At 33.7% G+C, this 21,020-nt stretch overlaps 1 protein-coding gene across 1 annotated transcript; it reads right to left on the bottom strand.

The window, feature by feature from the left end:
- Window positions 1-4,600: 4,600 nt before the first annotated feature.
- On the bottom strand, window positions 4,601-19,622 carry LOC127698818 (malate dehydrogenase, cytoplasmic-like). The gene is made up of 8 exons (XM_052202506.1): window positions 19,531-19,622; window positions 18,471-18,569; window positions 17,649-17,745; window positions 15,076-15,251; window positions 14,106-14,228; window positions 13,303-13,479; window positions 5,865-5,978; window positions 4,601-5,303 (listed from the first exon to the last, which is right to left on the bottom strand). Exons 1-8 carry the CDS (start codon window positions 19,531-19,533, stop codon window positions 5,091-5,093), a joined length of 1,002 nt encoding a protein of 333 aa, XP_052058466.1. The 5' UTR covers window positions 19,534-19,622; the 3' UTR covers window positions 4,601-5,090.
- Window positions 19,623-21,020: the final 1,398 nt, after the last annotated feature.

Below are 21,020 nucleotides of genomic sequence, written 5' to 3'. Positions count from 1 at the left end.
ATATTTAATGCATAGATTGATTGTAAGGTGTACATGTCTGTCTGGCATGGTTCATCTGACCTTGGACCTTATTTTCATGGTTCATTGATCAATGTTTAGTTTTCCTGTTTAAGTCTGTTTCTTAGATACTATAAGCAATAGGTCAACTATATTTGGTGTATTGAATGATTGCAAGGTGTACATGTATTTCCAGTTTGGTTTATCTGACCTTGACCTCATTTTCTTGGATCATTTTAAGTTTATGTGATACTTTTAGTAAAGCTTTATATTTAGGACTATCAACATAAAATCAATGGTCAGTAAAGAAGGCGAGACATTTCAGCGTGTGCACTCTTATTATACTATGCTGCTATTTACAGATATACTTGGCCCATTGAATGAGTTCAGGAATGCTACGGAACTTGCATTATGTGAGACAAATTAGAGGAGTCATTTATTTATAGTACCCGGTCATTTACAAGAAGGAAAGTTGATGACATGGTAATTTACTTCCTGGTTTATCATTTCTTCGACTGGTATCAAAGAGCTTACCATTCCAGTGATCATCTTCTCATCATTTGATATGCTTTAGTTCCATGAATAACATCTTAATGATTTTTTATAAGGAAGGCTGCACATGTTTGTTTCAAGATATGTTTCACTGTGGTGCCATGTTTTTATTTTTAAATTATCTACACGTGTCAACGTATATTTGTTCCGCCTAACAGAAGTTCCACTGGAAACTTTGTTATAAACAAGGTCATAATATCTGTTCCTATTGGAACAAATATTCTATACCATTTATTCCGTTAGGAACATTTACTGTAATATTTATTCCAGTGGAAATAATATGGTAATTTTTGTGCATTGCATAAAATGTACAGGTACATCTATAACAATGTCTTAATACTAATTCAATCAAGGAACCTTGCAACAACACATTGAGGGATCAGTAAATAAATTTCTTCCACTATGCAGCAATCATTGGAAGTTGAAATTTCCCACCATCCTTCCTGAATGACCACTTTATAGTACCTGATGTTTTGCTGTATTTTTTCATTTGTTCTAGTCCTGAATATTCATGAAATATTTGCCACTGGACATGTCCTTAACAATGAACAAAGACCCATAAAGTAAATTATCATAAAAGTAAGGAAACAATTTTCAAACAAAAACATGTACCAGTATGCAGTTATATTTATTGGGGCCTGTCTAACGCTATCCTAGTACAGTAACTTCAAAATGATATATACTTTTGGCATTCCTCACCGTTCACCTCAAATATACCAATAGAAATTCAAATTCATAAGTATTGTTTGCAATGAATTTCTATCTTTCATTTTATATGGACCATTAGAATTCACACATTTGTATAAAATGCATTCCAGTTTAGGAGGCACACTTGGAATTTCCAAAATGCTTAAAATTTATAATAACATACAAGTATCTTAGTAATCTTATAAAACCTCATATAAAAAAATACCACACTACTAAACCCTATTTGGTCTTTCCCAGAAAAGCATTGTCTGGTCTTTTTGTGAATTTAGGAATGATCAAGCAAGCATTGAAAGGAGGGATTCTAGATGTCAAAAACCAAAGACACAGGAGTAGCCTATGTTTTTCATATATATGAGTTGGTATACTGTTCTGGAATGTCTGTTTCACAAATGACAACAAAGGTTCTAATTGTAGTAACCACAGTCCTATCCTCTTTACCTTGAAAGTGACATACAGAATTAAACTTATCTCAGAGGTTGAACTTACATGAGCAACGCAAAGGATACCACATGTGGAGTAGGATCTACTTATTTCTCTGCAGCACCTGAGATTACCCCGTTTTTTGGTGGTTCATAATGCTCAGTCTTTAATTTTCTATGTTGTGTTTTGTGAACTGTTGTTTGTCTTTTCATTTTTTACCATGGCATTGTCAGTTTGTTTTCAAATTGTGAGTTTGAATATCCCTTTGGTATCTTTCGATGAAGTTGCATGCAAAGGTAAACTAGGTGTGCAAACCCTAAGAACACTTTCTTGGATAGGCAAGACATTACGGATTGAGGAAACCACAACTTTAAGACATCAAAGAAATTCATATGTTCCCAGTTACTGTGAGATAGAAATGACTTATCTAGAGTAGAAAAAAGACACACAGAGGAATATGTACAAAAAGTTTGGTTCAAATCAGTTCAGTGGTTTCAGAGTAGATTTTGAAAAAAACAAGCATTCTGAGAGTATTGCATGGCAATACATAGTCCCCTACCGGTTAAAAATTAATTGTACTGGAACAAAATGCTAACTTGATCTATAACTTGTCATGGTGTAAACTATATAACAAATATCAAGTCATTATCTTCAAGCATGACGAAAAAAAGTGCGGAAAACTGATAATTTAAGTGAATTTTCTAAGTCCAAGGACCATAACTCTGCAAAAAATCATCAAACCAAAACAAAATTCAAACTTGAACTGTAACTTGTCATGATAAAACTATATACCAATTATCAAATCAATATCTTCAAGCATGACGAAAAAAAGTGCGGTAAACTGATTATTTGAGTGAATTTTCTAAGTCCAAGGACCATAACTCTGCACAAAATCATCAGACCAGAACAAAATTCGAACTTGATCTGTAACTTGTAATGATAAAACAATGTACCAATTATTAAATCAATATCTTCAAGAATGACGAAAAAAAGTGCGGAAAACTGAATATTTGAGTGAATTTTCCAAGTCCAAGGACCATAACTCTGCACAAAATTATCAGACCGGAACAAAATTCGAACTTGATCTGTAACTTGTCATGATAAAACAATATACCAAATATCAAATCAATGTCTTCAAGCATGAAGAAAAAGTGTGGAAAACTGATTTGCCGGACTGACAGAAGGACAGACAGACGGACAGACAGACAGACGGACAGAGTGCAAACCTAAAGTCCCCTTCGACTTCATCAGTAGGGGACTAATTAATTACAGATGCCAAGTGATGGCAATAGCCACAAAATTGCACTTCCAAATTTAAATAACTATACAACTTTTAATTTCTTTAGTGAATAATTCCTTGGAGGAAAGTCAATTTTCAGCAAAAGATACACACATGAGTGCACACTATGAAATGTCTTTCTGATGATGATTGAACTTTATGTTGAAAGTCTTTTACATCAAGGTCTTACTACAAGTACAATGTATCTCATTAAAAGTCGACCAATAAACAATGAATATGAGGTTAATGTCAGATAAATACTGTCAGACAGATATGTACACCCTACAATCATTCAATATAGTTGACCTATTAAACATGGTACCTGTTAAATGTACCCACTTTAAAAAATACTGTAAGCATTGACCAATCAACCATGAAAATGAGATCAAGGCCAGATAAAACCCTGTCAGAAGGAAATGTGCAAATGACAACCATTCTATACACACATTTTTGTGTCTGTCCCAAGTCAGGAGCATCTGGCCTTTGTTAGTCTTGTATGTTTTTTTAATTTTAGTTCATTTATATGTTTTGGAGTTTAGTGTGACGCCCATTTTCATTGAACTAGTACACAATTTTGTTTAGGGGCCGGCTGAAGCCTGCCTCAGGGTGCGGGATTTTCTCGCTGTGTTGAAGACCCATTGGTAGCCTTCGGCTGTTTTCTGCTTTTTGGTTGGGTTGTTGTTCTCTTTCACACATTCCCCATTCTCAATTTTACTGAATGTAGTTGACCTATTACTTACATTTGAGAAAGGGATCAGATTATGAAACTTGTTGACCACTGAACATTGAAATGATGTCTAGGTCAGTAGAACTCTATCTGACCGACTTTTATACCTTGCGATGATTCTATATACAAAACAACTATGATTCCATCCTATTACTAATAATAACTGAAAAAATCATGCTTTTTTAAGAGGTGGTTATAGAACCATGAAACTAAGGACATATACCAGACATATTTCATACAATTAGACATCTGCATACCAAAAACAATAAGTACTAAAAGCTTGAAGTACCAACCAGGAACCAGCAATTAAACAGCTAAAGAGAACATGGCAATAGATTGGCCACAACTTGAGGAAACCTGTTGATACCATCACAAGACAGGCTTTAGAATGGAACCCTCAAGGTCATCGGAGACAGGGAAGACAATTTCACAGTTGGAGAAGATCAATGCTGAAGGAGCTGGAGATTGGATATACCTGGAGCGAAGCAAAAGAAACAGCCCACAACAGAGTAAGGTGGAAAGTAACTGTGGCAGCCCTATGTTCCACAAGGATTGAAGAGGACTAAGTCAAGTAGGTCATACCAGAAATAGATAATCCAGCTATTCTACCTTTTCAATATCAAGCTTAATATAAAAAGCAAACACTGATACCAATGAGCATCCTTATGTTTCATAAAAACAAATGAAAGTTTTTTGGCATTTTTTGCAAACTTTTTTATTGTAAGTCCTATTTCCTAGTTATTTCAGGATCATGGAAAAAGTGTTAAGTCACTTGCCTAATGAAAGTGATGGATCCAGTCTGAAAGATTCATAACGTCTTTTGGTTTTTTGTAATTGGGTTGATGTCTCAGTATCATATAACCAATGTATCCTTTTATTCATATCTAAACGACTGTGGAATAAAAGTACTACTAATATACTAGTTAATTATTTATTGAGATTTTGTGATACATTGTAAATGGACGGCCCATTAATCAATATTAATAATCATATTGCAAGTCGGATATATCGTGCAGCCATCGATTGTCAATCCACCAAAAAACCTCAATCCACATCAAACTGTTATACCCTTTATTTCATATAATAGTTGTCATACGAAAGTAGGCCGAATGTGTACAACACACTCTAATATGTAAAAAGTCAATAGCACTAAAAATACAATGTACGTGGAGAAAAATGTGTCTCACCTTTGAAATATGTAGAAAATTCCTTAAAATATGAATAAATAATAAAAATACAGATTATTCCAAAAAAAGTTTAAGATTAGTCAATTTATTCCGGTTTAGGATCGTTAATGTTCTTGAAAATGCAGTTCAGACAGAGGTTCTAAAATATACACAGTTACAATACAAGCAGCCACAGAAAACATGATTGTTCTAAGGGAGACAACTACAATTTAGAAGCTGGTCAAGATTCACACACGCTAAGAGCCATATTTTTCTCTTCCGATAGCTCTTTCTCTGTGGCATCCATCTTCTCTCTGGAGAAATCATTAATAGTTAATCCTTTAACAATTTCATAGGTATGATCTGGTTTTGTACGAACAGGAAAGCTGTAGATTAGACCTTCTTCAATATTATACGATCCATCTGAAGGGACTGCCATTGATACATATGTACCCTATAAAGATAATTGTAGAATGAACTTTTCTGGATTTTGTCCAAAATGTCTAAAAACATGAATAAGTGATTTTAACAAGTTTCTAATGCTGTAGTCAAATGAGCCCTCCCAAAATCGATAATAAAATACCAAATATCTGTACAGTAACAATGTAAATATTTTGTTTTAACTTCTCATCACTACACTGCTTTGTAGCAAACTCATATAGGTTATTTCATTGGTATAGTTTTAAGGTTAGATTGAAGATTCAAAAAAGATTTTGTATCCAGACTTCCCTACTTTCATCAAAAGACTGTAGGACATTTGGTGGAGGAGGCACTCAAAGTAATAAATTGTGGGTGGTGCATTTTCTATAGAATTCTGTAAGAATTAAAAGTGAAATAAAATGAAAATTTTATATAACGGGTGGTTGGGGTCTAAAAAAGTGCCTCCCATCACCCATGCTTTTAAGTGAAAAAGCTGTTCATGGGTGAAAGAACTCATTGTTTTATACAAGTAACTAGCTTATGGTAAAACATAACTGATTACTTCTATGGTATTAAATCATGCAAGTTGACTTACGTCTGGTACTCCATTCCACCAGTCTCTTACATGATCTACAATAGCTTTTGCTGCTGACATGGCACTAGATAATTTTCTAGCTTTAATAACTGCTGCACCTCTTTGCTGGACAGTCTGAAAATGAGAAAAATGTAAAATATGTAGAAATAGCTAAAAAAACTACCTGTATAAATTGGAAATTATTAAACAAAATACCTCTCTGCCTTCAACAAATTATTTGCAGGAAATCTTTAAGCAACCAAGCTAAAACAATGATATAATATAGAATTTCCCTAAAAAATACACTCCTGCAAAAGTCCAATTTTTAATCATTATCCTTTTAAATTGCTGAAACCCCTTATAAAATATCTGACACCAAGGATCAGGAAATTTTTATGCCCCCACCGTAGCGGAGGGGGCATTAAGTTTAACCCGTGTCTGTCAGTACGTCCGTCCATCCATCCGTCCGAACGTCCCAAAGTTGGTTTCCGTTTTCTAACTCAAGTTTGCCTCAACCAAATTTGATGAAACTTATACACAATGCTTGTTACCACAAAACACAGATCAAGTTTGAATTTTGATGGCGTCACTTTAACTGTTCTTGAGTTATGCCCCTTTACAAATGGAATAAAATGCTCCGCAGGGCGCAGCTTGATACGACCGCAGAGGTCGAACCCTGAACAGTTGGGGCAAGTATGGACACAACATTCAAGCTTGATACAGCTTTGCATTTGGATTGTGATTAAATATTTGACACAGCATAGGTTTCTGACACAGAATGAATGTGGTCTAAGAACTTAAAAATTTTAAATTGTACATTCACCTATTATGGTCCAATATCCAAAATCTAAATACATGGTTAGATTCAGCATATCAAAGAACCCCAAGAATTCAATTTTTGATGAAATCAAACAAAGTTTAATTTTGGACCCTTTTGACCTCAATGTGGACAAAGTTGATAACGGGGCCCAAAATTCAAAACTAAATACATGGTTAGATTCAGCATATCAAAGAACCCCATATATTCAATTTTTGTTGAAATCAAACAAAGTTTAATTTTGGACCCCAACTTGGACAAACTTGAAAACTGGGCCCATAATCAAAAATCTAAATACATGTTTCGATTCAGCATATCAAAGAACCATTAGAATTCATTTTTTGTTAAAATCAAACTAAGTTTAATTATGGACCCTTTGGACCTTAATGTAGACCAATTTGAAAACGGAACCAAAAATTAAGAATCTAAATACACGGTTAGATTCGACATATCAAAGAACCCCAATAATTCAATTTTTGATAAAAATCAAACAAAGTTTAATTTTGGACCCTTTGGACCTCAATGTGGACCAATTTAAAAACGGGGCCCAAAATCCAAAAACTAACAAGAAATGATTGTAACAGGATGCTGTTAACAAGTCTCCCAAACGAAGCTCCCATAATTCGAAATTTCCAGTGTCGCCTGACATTGGACAAAGTCCAGTGAAAATTGGTTTGGTCCAGTAAAGTATATGCATTAGTGATGCCTGAGGACTAACCCTGTATATCATTCAAATCATCTTGGCATGACAAACCAGAATATATATGGTTTAGGGGTGGGGATCTCGACCATTTACAAGATACTAGAACATTGGGGGTGGGGGGAACCCCTGGGGACTGACCCTATACATCATTCAAATGTTCGAGACACGACGAACAGGAATATATATGGTTAAGGGGTGGGAATCTCGACCATTTACAAGATATTAGAACATTGGGGGTGGGGGGAACCCCTGGGGACTGACCGTATACATCATTCAAATGTTCGAGACATGATGAACAGGAATATATATGGTTTAGGGGTGGGGATCTCCACCATTTACAAGATATTAGAACTTTCTCAAATGGCAGGGGGTCGGGATGACCCCTGGGGACTAACCCTGTATATCATTCAAACTATCTTAGCATGACAAACCAGAATATGTATGGTTTAGGGGTGGGGATCTCAACCATTTACAAGATATTAGAACTTTCTCAAATCGCAGGGGGTCGGGATGACCCCAGGGGACTAACCCTGTATATCATTCAAACCATCTTAGCATGACAAACCAGAATATATATGGTTTAGGGGTGGGGATCTCAACCATTTAAAAGATATTAGAACTTTCTTAAATGGCAGGGGGTGGGGGTGACCCCTGGGGACTAACCCTGTATTTCATTTAATGTGCTTTATCATTTAGAACATTTTCAATTAAAAAGATTGTGTCTATCACAAACTATTTTCAATTTATAATCATTTGAAAATTTAAAAAAATAAAATCCCATAGGGTTCTATAGTAAAACCCTCCTTTCTTTTTGCCCCTCAAAGTACCCCTTTATAAACCCCAATGCACAAACAAAACCCTGATTGCACCACTAGACATGTTAATCTAGCATATTGTGAAACCCTAAGTTAATCTGACAAGTGGTTTTGGACAAGGGTGCGGACAAGTTCAAATTTAAAAGCGGCGGAAGAGGAAGAAGAAGAAGAAGAAGAAGAAGAGGAAGAATAATAATAATAATAAGAACTGAGCAAAATCAATAAGTCTTCCCAAACTTCGTTTGGGAGACTTAAATACACAGTTACATTCAGCATATTAAAGAACCCCAAGAATTCAAGAATAAAACCCCATTGAAATTGGTCAAGAAATAAGCAATTTATACGAAGTATCTTCTTTTGCACAATACTGTGCAATTAAATATTTCTTGCTATTGCGCAATACTGTACAATTGACAATTTCTTGCTATTGCTCAATATTGTGCTATTGGATATTTCTTGCTATTGCACAATACTGTGCAATTGAAGATTTCTTGCTATTGCACAATACCGTGCAATTGAAGATTTCTTGCTATTGTGCAATACTGTGCAATTGAAAATTTCTTGCTATTGCACAATACAGGCCATAATCTTGCCGGCGAAATGACGATTTAAGTCGCCTAAGAATTTTGAAAATCGCTTAATCTCGCCAGCCGACTGACTTCATAGCGAAGTCAAATCGCTATCAAAATCGGTAAAAGGGAGACAACTTGTGATTGACAATTCTCACAGGTAAAAAAAATGGCGACTGACAAGGAAAATCGAGATTTTCGAAACGACCCAGGACTAATACTGTGAACGATCAAATTAAATGAATACAACGGCGACTTTGAACATCATCGGATAGAACTTTCAAAACTATTCAAACGGAAAACTGACCGTCTGTTTAAGTTATCATTTTAACGATGATTTTCATCTCAGGATGTTGCGTAATCACTCAGCTGATTTGTTTTATTTTATAACTTACACGAGTCGATCAATTTCACTATTCGGTCGGTAAAAGGTGGGAATTAACGGTAGATTTATTATATTGATTGAATAAAAATTGAAATATAAAAGGTAGAAAGACTGCTGATGGATAATGTAATTGCAAACGTACGACACTCGACCAGGTTGTGATCAGCGGTGGATTTTTTTCTCACGACCATTTCGTTGATATGGATGATATTTTTTAAAACTGATAGAAATTAGCTCTTTGTCGGATAATTAATATGCGATTGAAAGATATTTTCATTTATAGACTTACAATATTTAACGATAATCTCAATTTACAACTAACATAATGTCCTGGACATTATTGTATTACAAAATAATGACAAGTGGTGATATAAATTAAATTCCCAGTCATGTGAAATTCATCAGGTAAACTGGGAGTTATATTTTTTCTGGACTTTTAAAAAATAAATTGAGGCAGATGCACATGAATTTAATGCATCATAATCAATATTACTAGGCTACTCCCTCGTGTCCCAATCAACAAATTTTATTTAGAACACAATGGTATCAATAAATAAATAACAACTATATATTGTCAGAGACATATAATACAATTATTATATGTCTCTGATATTGTCAAAACCTTTTTATTAAGAACTTTCTACATATACATTGTGTACAATAACATATGAAAAAAACTGCAAGTATATCTTTTATTGAATATAAAACAATTTCCTTAGTGATAACCATGAAAACACTATGCAACCGAAACGGTAATGGAATCTCACTTCTCCAAAAAATTGACCACTTCTCCCTTCTCTCTCTTGGAAGGAGAAGTCACTTCTCCCTCTTCAAAATCCTAGATTAGGCCCTGACAATACTTATTATATAATAATTTACACATCCTGTTTGGTGTGTATCTCCTACCATATCATTATTATTTGCTTTTAAATATATATCAGAAATAACCAACTTAAAATGGAAAATTTTAAAAGAAAAAAAAAGGAAAAAAAGAAAAAAAAGAAAAAAAAAAAAATCCCTCCCCCCCAAATTTTTTGAACCCCCTTATGATTCATCACCCCCAAACTCAATCCCAGCCTTCCCTTTGTGGTATGGTACCTTGCAGTACAATTTCAGAGAGATCCATACACTTGAACACAAGTTATTGTCTGGAAACTAGAAAAATGTGTTTTTTGGCCCCTTTTTGGCCCCAAATTTCTAAACGTTTAGGGCAATTACCCCCAAACTCAAACCCAGCTTTCCCTTTGTGATATGGAAACTTGTAGTACAATTTCAGAAAGATCCATACACTTACACACAAGTTATTGTCCTGAAACTAGAAAATGCTTGTTTTTTGCCCCTTTTTGGCCCCTAATTCCTAAAATATTGAGGCAATTACCCCCATCATCAATCCCAGCCTTCCCTTTGTGGTATGGTACCTTGCAGTACAATTTCAGAGAGATCCATACACTTGAACACAAGTTATTGTCTGGAAACTAGAAAAATGCTTATTTTTGGCCCCTTTTTGGCCCCCAATTCCTAAACGTTTCGGCCATTACCCATAAACTCAATTCCAGCTTTCCCTTTGTGATATGGAACCTTGTAGTACAATTTCAGAAAGATCCATACACTTACACACAAGTTATTGTCATGAAACTAGAAAAATGCTTGTTTTTTGCCCCTTTTTTTGCCCCTAATTCCTAAAATTTTGAGGCAATTACCCCCAAAATCAATCCCAGCATTCCTTTTGTGATATGGAACCTTGTGGTACAATGTCAGAGAGATCCATACACTAACACACAAGTTATGTCTGGAAGTTACAAAAATGCTTATTTTTGGCCCCTTTTTGGCCCCTAATTCCTTTACTGTTGGTACCATAACCCCCAAAATTAATCCCAACCTTCCTTTTGTGGTATTGAACCTTGTGGTAAAATTTCATAGAGATCCATTCACTTAAACTAAAGTTAGAGTGCGAAAACCAATGTGTCTTCGGACGACGCCAGACGACGACGACGACGACGCCAACGTCATACCAATATACGACCACAAAAATTTGTTTGCGGTCGTATAAAAATCGCTGAATTTTTTGTTTCCGTTCTCTAACTTTAGTTTGCCATAACCAATTGTTATGAAACTTATACACAATGCTTATTACCACAAAATGCAGATCAAGGTTGAATTTTGGTGGTGTCACTTTCACCGTTCTAGAGTTATGCTCGTTTGCCATGGAAAAATCCCTGAATTTTTCATTTCCGTTCTCTAACTTAAGTTAGCCTCAGCCAAATGTTATGAAACTTATACACAATACTTATTACCACAAAACTCAGATCAAGTACAAATTTGGGATAGCGTCACTTTTACTGTTCTTCAGTTATGTCCCTTTATAACTTTATATGATATGCAAGCTGGGGCATCATCTGTGTCCCATGGACACATTCCCCATTTAGGTAGCAATACACAGTTAGAAGTTTAGTTTCGCATTATGGCCATGGTGAATTTTTTAAATATGAAAGTTTTTGTACAATAAAATTGATTTTTAGATAATTGAAGAATAATATAGCCTTCTTAGTGGGTTTATATGAACATTTAGATTGTTTTTAGCATGTTTTATAGGCCATTTTTCTGTTTGACAGTCCGTATTTTCCTATCCGTACCGCCCATAGGTCCATAAATTATTGTTGTGTTTATCAACAAAGATTTTGCGCTCGATCTTTTCAATTCAATTTTATGGAAAAACGAGCAGAAATGCATATGATTTTTTTTGTAGATAGATAGATATATGTCTGTGGATTCAGGAAAGGTATCACTGTAATTGATTGAAATTTTCCTTTGGACCAAATTTTGGAGACTTTTGTGACATGTTCACCCCCTTTTTTTGCAATATTTTGTATCAAAGAAATGCAGATTGTTGCCATGGTTACACCCAAAAGAGATTATATTTCACCATTATAACCATTAGAAATCAAATCTATGGAAGATTTTCTTTCTATAAATATACACATGCATAACACAAATATTAAGCCTTATTTGTTAGAAAGGAAGGGAAAGAGGGTGTTTAAAAATTATGAGTGTCAATTTTAAGTTTTTTTTCTAACTGTGTATTGCTACCTTATTTCACACAAACTCGGTCAGTTTCAGATGACTTAAAAGTTGGTGCCTTTTTTTCAAATTGTGGATATCACACTAGAGTAGATATTCATAGCATCAACGAACTTGTATTGACTGTTTCATGGCATTTACTTCGTGAATTTTCTTACCATTTATCTAAAAACGTTCAAGAACTGTTTAGGGAAGGCAACAGTTGAAAATTGAAATGATTTTAATGACTCAAAATGGTTATTTCTCAGACATCGCTAACGTTCATTGTTTCTTACGATTTTGTAGACGAAATTAAAACCGGAAGTTTTGCAACAATACTAAAGTACGAGTAATTCCGGATTCATTTCGGAGATTCATTTTGTTTATCAAATTGACAGGAAATCACCGGCTTTTTAATTTTATTACCTTTGAAAGTGTTTCAATATAACAGATAATAGTTGCACTTGTTTAATTTAGCATGAAATCATTTTGCATTTTACGATTAAGTGTCTAATCTGGAGAAGACAATTTCATGCATGAGTATTACATAGTAAATAAAGCACATGTGTTACTCGTGAAAAATTACTTTTTTCTACGTAAATTTAATCAAGTTTTAATTTTGAAATCAGAACAATTGAATGTCTTTGCTGAAAAGAAATTAATAATGAATACAGTTGTCATGGAATTTTAATTTCTTTATGATATTAGTTCTGAGCTTGTGATCAATGTCAGGTGTGACTTAAAAACACAGGTAAAAAGTGATTAGCGATCATTAGCCAATATTTCCCGGAGGCATTAATATAGTTATTAGGAGGGCCCTCAGGATTATCAAACTATACTGGAGTGGCAGTTTTATTACAGGAAAGGGATTATAAAACAAAAATAAGTGAAAAATGGCGATAAAGAAACCCTATCTCAATGAAATAACAGATATTATTTCTGTAAAAAAATAAAATTTGTCCTAAATCCCAATATTTCTTTTAGGACAAATAGCTTTCAGTTTAGGTCATGACTGGCAAATATGACTGTTTCTGGACCTTTGTCTGACACACTTAGTCTTCATGCGGTATTAAAATAGTAAAGCACCCATTTCCTTATGTGGTTATAACATACCTTGATGAATTCATTGTTTAGCCAATTATCATCTTTTACAGCTTCACGTACTGGCATGGTCTTTCCATTTAAGTCTACGACGGCTTGGTTGACATCTGGATATTGAGTAGATGAATGATTTCCCCAAATGACACAATTCTTCACAGAACTGTTACTTACACCTAGCTTAGCAGCAATCTAAAAAGCATATTAAATATATTATTATCAGACTTAGATGATGTAAGCGATGTTAACAGCAAATACATGTACAATACATGAATTTTCATGTTTTTTTTGTCCATTTCTGTGACCTATGCCATACTTTAGTGTTTTTTGGCAAATAAATTTTGAATAGAGTTTCTGTGATGTTCTGTCTGTCCTTTTGACACACTTCAAAATAAAACAAAAAAAAGCAATGTAAGATGATTTATATGTGTTTTAATTTAGTAGCTTTCATGGTAAAACAGCAAAGAAAATGATGAAATGCTTTGGATAAGTCTTAACTGATTAAGTGTTAAAGAGTTACACACTAGTGCTTGACCATTAAAATGGCCAATCTGATCAGCACTGAAGATTTAATCATTTGTGCTCCAGCAATGTTTGGTTCAAGTTTGATTAGTGCTAAACAATTACAAACATGTTCTATTGCAATGTTTTGTTAAAGTTTGATTAGTGCTGAAGAGTTACATACTTGTTCTTGTGCAATGTTTTGCTCAAGTTTGATATTAAAGCGCATGTAAGAGAAAAAAAAACAAAAATCATCTTATTTGAGCTGTAAAGCTAAATAGTCACAATTTGACCCAATCTTAACATACATGACATACCTGTGCTTGTGCTCTGTTTTGATCAAGTCTTGTCAGTGCTGTAAAGTTTGCTGGGTTAATGGATGGTGCATATTTCTTACAAATATATGCATTGGTATTGGCTGGATTTCCAACAACTACTACCTATAAAACAAAGAAAATGTTAACTTCAATAAAAAATCTGATCGAAAACAATTGTAGTATTGATTAGTTAAAGCAGTTTAACACCCCTAGTTATTATTTTTTATTGAGGATGTATTTTCCACTTGTCAGCAGGCATAGGCTAAGTCAAAGTGAGGACTAATTTTCTAAAATAACATAATACTAAGTACTTAAAAGATCAATAAAAAAACAAGTATTAGAATGAAATATTTTGGGTGTACTATCTGAATTTTTACATGAAATTGCATGCACAGTTGTGCAAAGTATACCCCCACTTGTTATAGACATTAAAAAAATTCAATACTATTAAGTGGATGTAATAAAATTTGTAGTATCGTCAAACAGTTAATGTGGTGATCAGATAGATCTGAAAATTACTTACATGGTGCAATTTATCTATATTAAGTGAGAGTTGAGCAAGTTTGTGTAAAAGTTTCGCAGAATTTTGTCAAAAGGTTTAAGAACAGAAGTTATAACAGTAGAAAGACCAATGATCACAAGACTGAACAAACACACACCACATCACTATACATTGCCCTGTATACATCAATCCAGGAACTAGCTCTGCTCCATTGTCTTCTAATAGGAAAAATTCAAGTTCTGTTGCTGCCTTATGACACATTCACAGAATTAAACAAAAGAACACAGTTCTGATTCAGATCTTTGACAATTTCACCTTTTCTTAAACTCTGGGTCACTTAGGAGCTTGACATATTGTATAGACCCTTGAAAATTGTTAAAGACTTTACTGCTTAATGTTGACCTCCCGTTGCCTTTACAGTGTTTTCTATCATTTGATTGCCGTCTCATGTCTGTAATTTCATCCTACCTTGATATTTTTCTTGGCCTGTGTATCAATTGCATGTCCCATGGATTTAAATATCTTAACATTAGCAGCTAATAAATCTTTTCTTTCCATTCCTTCCCTTCTAGGCATGGCACCTACTAACATTGCTACATCAACATCTTTAAAAGCCTCCATTTCATTAACAGATGGAATGACCTCTACAAAATAGACATCCAATTAACCTGACAAATTGCAATTTACATGATCTACAGTTTCACATTTTTAAATTTTGTGTTAAATTTTCTTATAAAGATAACAAATAACATCTAATAATGGGAAAGAAGGGGTATGGTGTATTTATTAACACCAAAATCCATGCATCCAAAAGCAAAGGAACTGTGAAATTATCTCAAAGTATCAGTGATTGTTGTCATTATATTAGTCTGTCACTCTGTGGTCTTTATTCTTGCAGGTAGTGACTAAACTATTAACCTAAGTGCATGATAACTTATCAGTTCTATGACATCCAATGTTTAAAAATGTTGTATTATTAATAGACATTGTACCGGTAAGTTTATTCAATAACAGCTATAATTATGTTGTTCTATTCATGTCAATGCAGAATTTTATGATTTTGTTCTTTATTTTTAGGCATCATTCACAATGCTTTTAAAAATCTCTTACCCTTTTTCTTTAAAAAAAAATTAACAAAACAAAGTGAAAGAAACTTAAACACGAGTGTACATAATAAAATGTCTCGCCTGCTTTACTGACCATTGATTTTATTTTGAAAGTTTTAAAGATGAAGGTTTTATATCACATAAACTTAACACTTTTAAAGATCTATGACAATGAGGTCAAGGTCAGATGAATCCTGTCAGAGGCACATGTACACCTTACAATTATTCCATACAGCAAATATAGCTGACCTATTGTCATTGAAAAACAGACCAAACCACAAAAACTTAATACTGCCAAATAAACCATGAACCATGAAAATGAGGTCAAGGTCAGATGATACCTGCCAGACAGACATGTTCACCTCACAATCATTCCATACACCACATATAGTTGACATACTGCTTTTAGTATCTGAGAAACAGACTTAATCACATAACTCGCCAATGTGGCGAGTGATATATCAAATACTTCAACTGGCCAGAAAAAAAATTCTCTGGCCAGTTGAAGTATTTTGACAGTTGTCAAGCCTTTTATTGTCAAAGGTCCATGAATTTTAAGTCTGTTGAACCAATTTTAATGTGCAGTGTTACTAAAAATGTTATTCCTAGCTCTTAAACAGTTTATTTATCGCGATTGGCAAACTAAAACATTATTATGATGACCTGACACTTCATTGAATCAGTATGCTAAAACCTACTATACGATCCCCAACTCGCAGATTTTAATTTCTTGACATGACTGAAATAAACGTATTACATACAGTTGGGTATCAGTCATGTCAGTGAGTTACAAATAAAACATTTAATATTTATTTTACCTTCCTATGGTCCATGTATGTTTATTTTAAGCAAAATACAGGATGGACATTGTATTTGTTGACCAGATTTGAAAGCCATTTTTTATACTTTACTGAATGTTCAACAGTTGATTCTGGAGGGTAATTATGAAATAGTAATTTCAAAATGGAATAGTTTTTAAAGCTAAATAATTTAAACAAACAAAAGGAACTAAACAAAAAAGCAAAACCAGAAACTAGACATAAAAAGGCCTTTGGTACAGAACAGTGTAATTATTCATGTTTTTTAAAATAATTATAGTAGAAGAGGCTGCTCAATAACTCCAGCATTTGTAGTAAGATTTATCCATAATCACTGGAATAAGGAAGTCTGGTTATGACAACAAAAAAAAACTTTTGACTTGTCAGTTGCGGTAAAAATGTATTTGAAACCCCTCTTCTAAGGTAATCACAAGATGAATTGACTGCTCCCTTATATAACTGAGACTACTATACTTAAATAGTAATTCAAATTGTCAACTTCAACTTTTCAACTTTTTATTTGATCACTCAGACACAATACATACGTGTAACAAGTTACATGTACCAGTCATATAAAGATTAAAATGATGAACATAAGTACATGCATTTAGTAAGTGGAATGGAATATGTTTTAATAATTATGTATGTAAAAGACGGCGAGTTCCAAAAGTAAATCGATCGCCAAGCTGGCAAGTGGAATTTCAATTTGGCGAGCTGAATTGAAAAGCTTCTCCCCAATTTGACAAGTAAGGAAAAAAAAAGGTTTCACACACTGAGCATCCAGGTCTTCTACCTTCTGAAAAATTAAGCTTTATACAAATAGTTTTAGCTGACGCTGCCTGATAGTAATCCCTATGTCTCGCATACTGTGACTTTCGTCTTTCGGCAGAGGCGAGACAAAAATCTGCTACATGACAGTGTTCTCCTCAGAAATTTCTTATATCATCCTGGTAAACAGGATATTATGAAATACCATCTTGTTTCTAGAAACTATAGCATCACACCTATAACACTATCTATAAGAAACTCATTTCAGATAGCATCACATTCTAGCAATATAGCATTACATTACCATGATGCTAAAAGGCCCTGGGGAAAACACTGCATGTATGTTTACCTTTTAGTAATGGAAGAGCACAATCCATCATCTCCATGACAACACCTTCTAAAACACCCAACATTGGTTGAATATCCAGAAGAACAAGGATGATTGGCTGAAAAAAAAATCAACTTTATCATGTTTATTGCATGACAAACTTATACCACAGAAACCAGTTATGAATTCCTTTTCATAGAAGCCAACATTCATATAGTGGGCCTCAGTGAAGATTAGTTTTGTAGCTAACTGTGTAACCCTCTTTGAATAAAGAATTATTATTATATTATTATAATTATCCCACAGAAAGATGAGGGTCCAAGCAAAGGGTAGTATCTAGAGAGTGGGTAGGATAGAGAAAGACTAGGTAATCAAATGTTCAGTGATGTTATATGATGTTAGTGACGAAAACTGTTATATAACATTTACCTTAAACGATTTTGTATTGAGTCAGCAAGCAGTATATCTTTTCAAACACAAATGTTATTTAAAAGATAGGCTATAAAAGGGGACATAACAGCAACATTTATAGAGCAAATTTTATTAATTTGTTTGCATCAGTTATAATTATCTATCATATTGTGTAAAGGTACAGTATATAACAAAATGGTTAAAACTTAGATTTATTATTATCTTGTATATTTCTGATAATAAAAAAGTATTGACATGATGGATACACATCAACTGATGTTCTCTGGTACATATATTCAAATTTTCAGAACTTTTTTTGTTGAACAGGCAGCATGTGCATATCTTTCTTACAGTAGTACAGACACAAAGGAAGTTTAATTTTAGAAGTGTAATAGAACTTAACAATATACTGTGTGTAAAAATATACTTTACCTGATTAGGTCCAAAGACATCTCCTTTTGCCACAGAGTACAATAAAGAATAAGCAATCTGACCAGCAGCACCAGTTACAAGCACTCTCAATGGTTCAGCCTATAATAAAATATACATACATGACATACATTATTTCTTTTTATGCTATCAACTAAAATACATTTTTCAGAACTTAGCTTATCTAACAACATGAAGCCTTTTTTTTATTGTGAAAAGCCATTCCTCGATCTATAGAAGTAGATATAGTTAATCCATCAAGATTATTCTTTGGTCAATTGATGTCAAATTTAAAGCATGGTATATAATCTTATATTCATGTAATTATTTCTGAAAAATAACCTCATTTCATCTACCAACATACCCAATTTGCCTCACAGAAATGCAATGCAGCAACATCAACATTATTTACCTCTTGGCAACACAAAGTATATAAAAGATTCATATATTTCCAAGCCACCAAAAACAATTATTCCAGTAAGTCATCATATTCCAATCATACCTGTAGAGTTCAATTCTCTTTTTTTTTTTTATTAATGTTTATATCTAATTCCTTGTCAATAACACATAAAAACCTAAACTGACCATATTATTGACCAAATAACATTATTCAGTTATCTATAGGGTTAAACAACTCAGGGTGCAAACAGGAATCAGGGAAAAAACGACCTTAGATTTGATGGAAGAAATGTGGACACAGTCACAGGGTAAGCCTTATTTGTTTCCTATAGTATAGTCTATACAAAATTCATGAAAAGGGAGGATAATTAGCTGATAAAGTAACGAAATTTTATTGGTATCTGTGGCATAGAAAATAATAAAATGAGATTACTTCCCACACACCCCTTCGACGGGACATAATTTGAAGCTGATGCTGACGTGCATCGGTCACTACTAATATGCAAATGAAGGTTGACAACCATTTGAAGGTCGTTCCGCACTGTCTATGTCTCGACTAAGATCGTGCTTGACATACAACTTGTCATTTCGCTACAAAGCATTAAATATTGCAAATATATGTTCGTTAAAGCTTTACATTAATTAAACCCTAAGAAATCTATACCATATTTGTTTCTTTTCCTGTTTTCTACAAGCGTAAAATAGAGACACACTTCCTCTCACCGGCTGAAAAGGTCAAGGACTCTCAAATTGTAATGCTCGAACCCAAATTCCGGTATGTTTGCGGTTTTCTGGATTAAAAATTGATAGAAGTTTTTGATACTTTGCCAACATATTAGTAGAGTTTACATCATGCTATTTTCAAAAATACGATAAAAATATTACGCCATGGAGCCTTTTTTTCAAGCTACAGATATTGGGTGTCTTAAACTGAGACTATTATACAGTATTACTAATACGACTGAATTTAATAAAACAGGTACTTATTTTAAAACCATTTATATATTGAAATTTCATTTGACCATATTTATTCTAAACTACAAAATGAAAAAAAATCATGCTTTATTCTGGAAAAACTGTGATGTGTTACCTGAGTTTGAGAAGGCTATCACTGCATTTCAACATGCATTTATAAAATACTATTACCTGAGACTACTATAACAGTTATAGTAGTCTCAGCTATTACCAAAGACATAAAATACAATTAAATTAAATTGTATCATATGTCTCTGCTATTACATACTGAGATTACATATAAAAATATGGTATTAATTTCCCATTGGCACGCGATGCTTTCTAGTATCGAAGAAAACTGAAACTACACTCGTATTTTTCCCACCTAACAGAAGTTCCCCTGGAACTTAAAAACAATCCAATAATATGTCTAATATGCGTTCCTGTTGGAACACTGGCCGTCCTACACTACTCACACACAGTGATACTACGAATCAGTATATTCTAGTGCTTTGAACGCGGAATAGAATGTAGCTTGAATTTATGATGCACATTGGCACATATCTAGTCCAAATTCATCATCTATTTACAAACAGAATTTATCTCATTACACTACACATTTAATATTGTAATAATGTCCAATATTGTTCATATCTTATTTTGAACTTTCATTCAAACGGTTGTTTACACATGTCTCTTGGATGATGATATTTATTATTTGTTAAAACTTTTACTATGATGTTTATGTATTTTGCTTGATAATGACCTATAATTGGTTTAATAAAGTGTCCGAAGATACAAATGACCGCTAGAACCAAAACTCATAAGTCAGAGAGAGACCGAAAAAATCGTGTAAAAAACGAAAATCGACGGAAGTATTTAATACGTACATGGGGGACATATACTTGCCTCCCCATGCCGCTAAACTTATATTTGCTTGAGAGCGACACATCTATTGCCATGGCACGTTTATTCAGAAGAGACAGATAACATCACATCACAAATACGGACCCTGGGCGAACAGGTATTAGGGCGAACAGGTGTTAGCTAGGGCGAACATGAATCAGGGCGAACGAACCCGGATTCATCATCATACAAATCAAATCAAATCAAATATTTTATTATTCCAATCATGGTCCCACAGGGGGCATTTACAATTAAAAATTATGATAGTATAAGCAACAAACATGAGACATTGTA

Source organism: Mytilus californianus, unplaced genomic scaffold (assembly GCF_021869535.1).
Source record: "Mytilus californianus isolate M0D057914Y unplaced genomic scaffold, xbMytCali1.0.p SCAF_4, whole genome shotgun sequence".
Taxonomy (NCBI): Eukaryota; Metazoa; Mollusca; class Bivalvia; order Mytilida; family Mytilidae; genus Mytilus; species Mytilus californianus.
Note: the sequence above shows the minus strand (reverse complement) of the source record. Positions and strands in the feature narration are given on the sequence as shown.

Coding starts and splice junctions, on each gene's coding strand:
- LOC127698818 (XM_052202506.1), bottom strand. Junction 15,252..17,648: donor TGCTCTTCCATTACTAAAAG/GTAAACATACAT, acceptor TCTATTTTGTAG/AGGTCATTCCATCTGTTAAT. Junction 14,229..15,075: donor AGGCCAAGAAAAATATCAAG/GTAGGATGAAAT, acceptor TTTGTTTTATAG/GTAGTAGTTGTTGGAAATCC.